Genomic DNA, 7500 nt, shown 5'->3' on the forward strand with positions numbered 1-7500 from the left:
AACATTTCTTTTGTAATTACACTCTTTTCATTTAGATATAATTAACTTTGGAGACACTACGAAATAATTTTAGGTTACATAGTACTCGTAAAGCTGATTTTAGATCGATTTATACAAAGAAAGTGTTGTCACTTTACAGTTTCCTCAAAGCATAGATCAACACTCGCTAGCTTTTTTATACAACCCAAGACCAAGTTCAAGAACCGAAATAAAAGACCATTGGAAAAAAAATCCTTACCACACTCTAGCACACTCACCTGACAAAGGACATAATAGATATAATGTGCGAATATGATAACATTCTTTCAGTGTTATCATCGAGACCTTCAGGCCACTCACACTTACCTTCCACTTTCCGACACATGATCAGTCACCCAGTTTTTTATCCCTTGTAACTCACTGCACCTTAGCGACACATGCCCAGGCGTTTTATTGTGCAAAGACCGGTACAGGAACCCCTTCTTAGGCTACTTTCAGAACACGTATCATTTCTTTTGTTATTGTTTTCTGAATTACCGACACACCTCACTAACGCGGAACAACATGCAGAGTTTCCGAAGGCCGAGACCAGCTTTTGGAGACGCGCATGCTGTTTCGCCTCTCTTGACATGACCCGCACGAATTTCTACTCCGGTCACTGACATTTCCCTGACCTCACATGACCTTGCAGACCGGAAGGACAATATGATCTGTAAGCAAGTGACCACCAGAGACAATCGGTACATCACTCAGATCATGTGCTTTGACAAGGCTACCATCTCTCGCCAAGTCAGCATCGAGGGCGTGGAAGAGCTGGGTAAGACACAGATCAAAATCTCCCTCTCGGTCTGTCAGCGAGACTGACGCGGGGCACTGACTCTCTGAGAGCGAGATTTAGAACAAAAAGAGAAAAGACTGACTCTCTGGGGCTGAATGCCGGAGCTCATTGGCTTAAGGGGAGAGTTATTATTTTCGGACCAAAAAAAAAGACTCACGGTGATTGGTTCCTTTGAGTGGGAGGGGCATTTAATGCTACAAAAAAGACGGTGTTAGTGGATCTACTGACAGAAGAGATTAACCTGACCTCATTACACTGTCTTCATGCTTTCCATTTACTTTCTTTTTTTCAAATTCCTTAAACACTCTCTTTACAGTCTTCACGACCAATTGCATATTGTTTCTTGCATCTCTAACGCCTGTGTTTGCCTTGATTAACTGACTAACAAAACGCTTTTAGACTAGGGAAGACGCTATTAAAGTTGGCGGCTCAGTAGAATGTCGGACATAGCTTTACTGGCATTCATGAAAGGCAAAGTACACTGCGTGTGCGGAACATACATGACTGTCAGTATGTGTGTGTGAGTGAGAGGGAGAGGAAGTGAGTGAACGAATGAGCGAGTGAGTGAGTGAATGAACGAGCGAGTGAGTGATCTAGTGAGTGAGTGATTGACTGAGTGAGTGAGTGAGTGAGTGAATGAATATGAGAGAGAGAGAGAGAGAGAGAGAGAGAGAGAGAGAGAGAGAGAGAGAGAGAGAGAGAGAGAAAGGGAGAGAGAGAAAGGGAGATAGAGAGGGAGAGAAAGGGGGAGAGAAAGGGAGAGAAAGGGAGAGAAAGGGGGAGAGAGAGAGGAAGATAGGGAAAGAAAGGGAGAGAAAGATAGATAGATAGAGAGAGAGAGAGAGAGAGAGAGAGAGAGAGAGAGAGAGAAAGAAAAAGAGAAAGAAAAAGAGAGAGAGAGAGAGAGAGTTGAGAGTGAGAGAATGACAAAGTGAGAGAGAGCGCGAGGAGAAAGGAGAGAGCCAGCAAGCTAGCTCCTTACCCACCGAAGCATCCACGCACAATAGCCTCCCTCTCGGAAGACCGGATGGCCCCCAACCTCAAGACCAAAGTACTTCCCTTCCTCTGCTTCCCCGGACGTGGCGACTGCCCCTTGTCCACGGAAGGCGAGGCATATGGCAACACGTTGCCGGGACACTGCTGCTAATGCCATGCATCCGAGCTTCATGACTTCCTGTACCTAACAGCAAGACACGCCTCGGTTATCACAGTATTCAGGACGATTAAACACATACACTTAAACACGCACACGCATGCGTGCACGTACACATGCACATGCACGCGCACACGTACACGTACACACAGAGACACACAGAAACACACACACACACACACACACACACAAACACACACACACACACACACGCACACGCACACGCACACGCACACGCACACACACACATAAACACACACTCATGAACACGCACACATTGCATGCTGACATACCTGGCGTACCGTAATTCTGCATGATTTTCTCCTCGATAAGAACAGCTGCATGACGAATTGCATGATCAGACTAGACTAAGATAACTATATGGCAACGTTTCCCAAACGTTTTTTGAGAAGACGCCATTTTTTTTCTCTCTTTTTTACGCCATTGCGTTCCAGCTCACGTTCTTCATTTTCTGTTTGGGAAGGATTGTTTTATGGTGCTACCTGAAGAATAGCTTCGTTATTCATATAGATGAATGAATCTATACCCGTAAACATGCATATAAGTCATATGTGTGTGTCCAGTAATTAATAAAGACACAGTTTGTAAAATATTACTTGCGATTTTGTTTCCCTTGCACTCCTATCAGAGACAAACTCCTATCCTTATATACATACAAAATCCTCGACCACACTCCCGAGCATGACCCGACCCTTTCCAGGATCCTTAGACTCCAACGTGACAGGCAGCAGCAGCAGCGGCGGCGACAGCAGCAGCAGCAGCAGCAGCAGCAGCAGCATTGGCAGCAGTAGCGGGGGAAGTGGAGGCAGCGGAACTGGCAGCGTGGGTGTCAGTGGAGCTGGGGGCATCAACGGGGGCATTCTGGGTAGTGGAAGCACGGTGGGAGGAAGCGACTCCACCATCAAGCCGGTGGGTGCTTCTTCTGGAGGCTCCCCGCCGACGACCAACCAGGGGGGTGACAACTGTGATCCCACTGGCGTTTGTTATGATGGTGAGCCCTGTAGGATACCCTTTTGTGTGTGTATATCTGCGAGACTGTGTAGGTTTCTTTTAGCAGAAGTATTTGCTTTTTTATCTTATTTTCGTTTTGTATAGTTTAGTGATAACGTCAGTATAAGTGTATAAGTGTGATGTTTATTTTTTTTTTAATCTATTTTCATTTATCTCTTAAAATACAGTAAATCTTTCCAGCACTAAGTTCCTACCCACCCCAAGCAACACCTCTCTCATCCTTTCCCCCTCGAACAGTATCCGTGCACTGCAAGGACACGCGCATCGTGGTGGAGGTGATGACCAACAGGAACTTCAACGGCCGCATCTACGCCCTCGGTCGCTCGAAGACGTGTAACATCCAGGTCATCCAGTCGAACAAATTCCGCCTCGACCTCTCCATGGCGGGTCAAGACTGTAACACACAGAGTGCTGTAAGTGCGAGCTGGGAGAAAAAAGGTGTTTTCTGCTATCAATTTATCTATCTATCTATAACTTACGCTCCTCACGCAGCGCATATCAATCACTAGTCCCTCCAAATACCAAACGAGCCAACAACTCGGTATAACCCAATCGCAACCCCTTCCAGAACGGCGTGTACACCAACACCGTCGTCATCCAGCACCACTCCGTCGTCATGACCAAGACTGACAAGATCTACAAGGTGCGCTGTACCTACGACATGTCTTCGAAGAACATTTCCTTCGGCATGATGCCCATCAGGTAAGAGGAGCCGGTGCAGAAGGCGGACTCGGCACCTTCTGTATAGCAGGCACTTTGGTCCCTTGCGTGCATTTAGAAGTGATGGGTGTGCTGTCCTGCAAGAGGGTTGACGTGAGAGCTCTTGACACTTCTGATTATGAACACCTTTTTGACTGCTAAATGAATTAGGATATGGTGATGAAATGCCTTCAACTGCATAGCCATTTCACAGAATGACTTTTCCTTGAATAAGTGTCTACAGGATCACTGGCTATTGGAAATTCCATTGATTTGCATTAGTGATATCAGTATAAAAGTACGCGAAAACACTCCACTAACTTTGACAACTTTACAGCAGTTCAGGCCAGGATGTCAACCAGATATCCGAGACACTGATGATCCGGTAAGACAACAGGTGTTAGTGGCAGGTGTAGAAAAATACACGTGTAGAGTTGGTAGTGCCAGTTCAACCACGTAGCTAGGGACTGCCTGGCCTGCGACACCCTCACCCTCTTTTCCGCCGTCTGTAGGCCTTTCGAATGACTTCTAGACATGGAAACATTGACTTGTTGACATGGAGCACAGACTTGTTACAACAGATATCTGTAGACACCGAGCACGAACCTGTAAATGTTGAGCTGTAGACTTGAAGCACAAGCCTGCGAACGCTGACCTGTAGACACATCGCTGGGACTTTAACAGAAAAAAAAACATACAGTTTCATCTAATCTTTTAAGCGGACGATCATTCGAAAGAATCCAGAGAAATAAACATCAAGTCGATATTAAAGTAAAAAAAATAACCGATTTTTCAGTGTCATATATATATCTCTCTGGATCTCTTTCGATATTCGGTCTGTCTCGACATCAGCATGCACTAATGACCTACGCACTGACTTATTGGAAGCTTCACTAACGACATATTTTACAGGACATCGAAGAACAGTGGAATGATCAAACTGACAAACTCTTTTAGAAGTCTGTGGTAAAGGGAACAGTAAAGACTTGTATTATAGAGACAAGAGAGATATGATCATGTTTACCTAAGTTTAATGATATTGACAAATGTTTTGATTGAATAAAAAAAAGCTTACCTTGTCGGTTTGACTCTTCTGAAATTGCTTATAAAACAATTCTAACGACATGATTTACAGAAACACAATCTAAGCAGTCACTTTCTATCTGCCAAGGGTGCAAAAATATTGGGCTTACTGCATTAATAGCCATGACCTGACTAACACTAACAAATCTCTAACACAGAATATGACTTCATCAATATATGACATAAATGCGAATATATGAACTGACATTATGACATCCCTGACAATATGACAGTTACTCCTTACTTCCATTCTCTTAAAGAATTTTCCTTTGAGGGTAAACCAAAGCAAATACTAACCCGTCGTTTTATCAATCAGGGATCCTGACATGATTCCCATCACGTCCGCCCCCGAGGCCCCTCTGCCCAGGATCCGTATCTTGGATGCCGAAGCCAGGGAAGTGGAGACCGTCAGGATTGGGGACAGACTCGCCTTCAGGATTGAGATCCCGGAAGAAAGTGAGTCTTTCAGACAGTAATGCGCTGAATGTTTAGGATATTTTTTCATTCTTATTGTTACTATTAGTATCGGAATTACAGTAAGTTGTCTCTAACCTTGAGGAAACGGTAAACTATCAAGCGAGTTGGAATTATAGATTCTATCTTTGTATTAAGCGTCTAGTTTTATATGTCAAAATATAGCCTAAGATTTATTCAGTTACAAACATAACGTACGTACGCTGTACTCAAATCCTTAAAAATTGTAATCAAACGAATTGAATACACCCATATCTCAGAACAAATTTTACTCCCACGACAAAGCTATTGTTGAAGACGTCTGTTCACAACAACCTTGTCTTTCCAGCTCCCTACGGTATCTTTGCCCGAAGCTGTGTTGCCATGGGGAAAGACTCGAGCTCCACCTTCCAAATTATCGATGACGAAGGGTAAGTGAGCTCGATGTTGACTTCGTAGAGAGTTGGTTGTTTAAACTAAAGGACTTGTGATTGGTGTAGAGTTGCGGAAGTGACTGTGTTGCTTTCCGTGTTGAAAAGAGATGTGAATGTAATAAGTGTCAGTGAAGAAAACAAAGGTATAGTATATCGATTTTGTTTTCTACATGTTTAATGAAATAATATACCATTCCCGCAGTCTACGCTCACCAACAGTAGTGAGCTTAAGCCTTGCTCCTCCTTCCTAACCGGACCACACTCTCCCTCCCCTCAGATGCCCCGTCGAGCCTTCCATCTTCCCTCAGTTCATCCGCGACGGCACCGCTGTTCAGTCAGTGTACGAGGCCTTCCGCTTCACCGAGTCCTATGGCGTCATCTTCCAGTGCAACGTCAAGTACTGCCTTGGGCCTTGTGAGCCTGTGAGTTGGAAAGGAGGATTTTTTATTTTTTTGTATGAGGGAGAGGGAAAGGGACAGAGGAACAGAGTGAAAGAGGAAGATATAGGGAGAAAGAGAAAAAAGAACGCCGTATATAGAATCTAAAAGGTAAAAAACAGACGGCATTCGAAGCGACTAATCTCACATTCCCACATCTCTACAGGCAAGGTGCCAAGTGGGACGCGAACAGCTGGAGTCCTGGGGAAGGAAGCGTCGAGGCGTCAACAACCCCAGAGACGGCCGCGGACACGTGCAGGAGACCACTAAGGAGGAGGCGATAGCGGCGGCCGAGCGCAAGAGCAGCGGCGCGAGCGAGATGAGCATCAGCCAAGAGATCCTGGTGCTGGACCTCGGCGACGACCAGAGTCCGCAGTACCGCGAGAAGTCCGGACTCGAGGCCAACAACAACTACTACACTAACAGTGAGTTACCTAGTGAGTTGATGGGGAGCGCGCGTTTTTGTTGTTGTTGTTGTTATTCGTATGATGTTAAGACTGTAGATATTGAATGATAGTATCCATATTCTGCAGGATACTTTAAAACAGCAACGGTACGCATACTTTAAACCCAGCCATTTCTCCCCGCAGACACGTACAACTACGAAGCCGCCGACGTCACCCTCTTCGAAACGTGCCCAACGAGATCGTCCGTCCTCGCCCTGGCCGTGACCTGTGCCATCCTGCTGCTAATCTACGTCCTCACCGTCTTCTACTTCGTCATGAGAAAGTGGTTCCGTCCCTCGAAGAACGTGCGGTAATGTGCGGCGTCGAAGAGAGTGAAGAACGTTACTGTGGGGAGGGGGAAGGGAGGAAGGAACGGCAAGCTTGAACGCCACTGGAATAAGAAGACGAAGACGAGCATGCGGTGCAACCTCCCTGATTTCTCCTTGCTCGTCCCCGTCCAAAATAGGCGATTGAGAAAGATTCAATTCATGCGCAATGAATTCTAAAAAAAACAAATTTAGGTTTAAGGATCGACATGATTGTGTCGATGACAGGCAGAGGTAGAAGTTGGTTTGGGAAATGGGAACTGGATGGCCGATCCCTTCGTCCAAGTTACGAACCAGAGAGGAAAAAAACCTTCGATCGCCCATTTTGAAACATCTTTAAAAAGTAACATTCCTCAACAAACAAAACAAAAACACAAAACAAGAACAAAAATAAAAGCATCGAATTTTCCCAATTGATTTCAGAATGTGATTTACAGTTAGTTCATGATGGCGCCATCGACAGTTTCTCCTTTTTTCCGAAAACAACTGTTTACTCATGCCAGTGGAGTCCCAGTGTTGGAGGCATTATTATTACTTATAGACCCGGGCATTTAACTACAAGACCGGCATCAAGAAGACATTTCCATGGGCATTGGAAACCAAAACTATTAGATTAATCC

The 7500-nt window shown here is 45.1% G+C and overlaps 1 protein-coding gene across 1 annotated transcript in view; it reads left to right on the plus strand.

Moving 5' to 3' along the window:
• The window catches only part of LOC119579740, a 40844-nt gene that overhangs the window by 32006 nt on the left and 1338 nt on the right, over nucleotides 1-7500 (plus strand). The window contains exons 10-17 of the mRNA XM_037927639.1: nucleotides 2692-2982; nucleotides 3240-3415; nucleotides 3571-3704; nucleotides 5101-5240; nucleotides 5587-5668; nucleotides 5949-6093; nucleotides 6275-6533; nucleotides 6699-7500. The exon at nucleotides 6699-7500 is cut by the window's right edge and continues 1338 nt beyond it. Of these exons, the coding sequence (XP_037783567.1) occupies nucleotides 2692-2982; nucleotides 3240-3415; nucleotides 3571-3704; nucleotides 5101-5240; nucleotides 5587-5668; nucleotides 5949-6093; nucleotides 6275-6533; nucleotides 6699-6868 (1397 nt within the window). The 3' untranslated portion in view covers nucleotides 6869-7500. The remainder of the gene's footprint in view (nucleotides 1-2691; nucleotides 2983-3239; nucleotides 3416-3570; nucleotides 3705-5100; nucleotides 5241-5586; nucleotides 5669-5948; nucleotides 6094-6274; nucleotides 6534-6698) is intronic.

The sequence above is a fragment of the Penaeus monodon genome, chromosome 12, assembly GCF_015228065.2.
Source record: "Penaeus monodon isolate SGIC_2016 chromosome 12, NSTDA_Pmon_1, whole genome shotgun sequence".
Classification (NCBI taxonomy): domain Eukaryota; kingdom Metazoa; phylum Arthropoda; class Malacostraca; order Decapoda; family Penaeidae; genus Penaeus; species Penaeus monodon.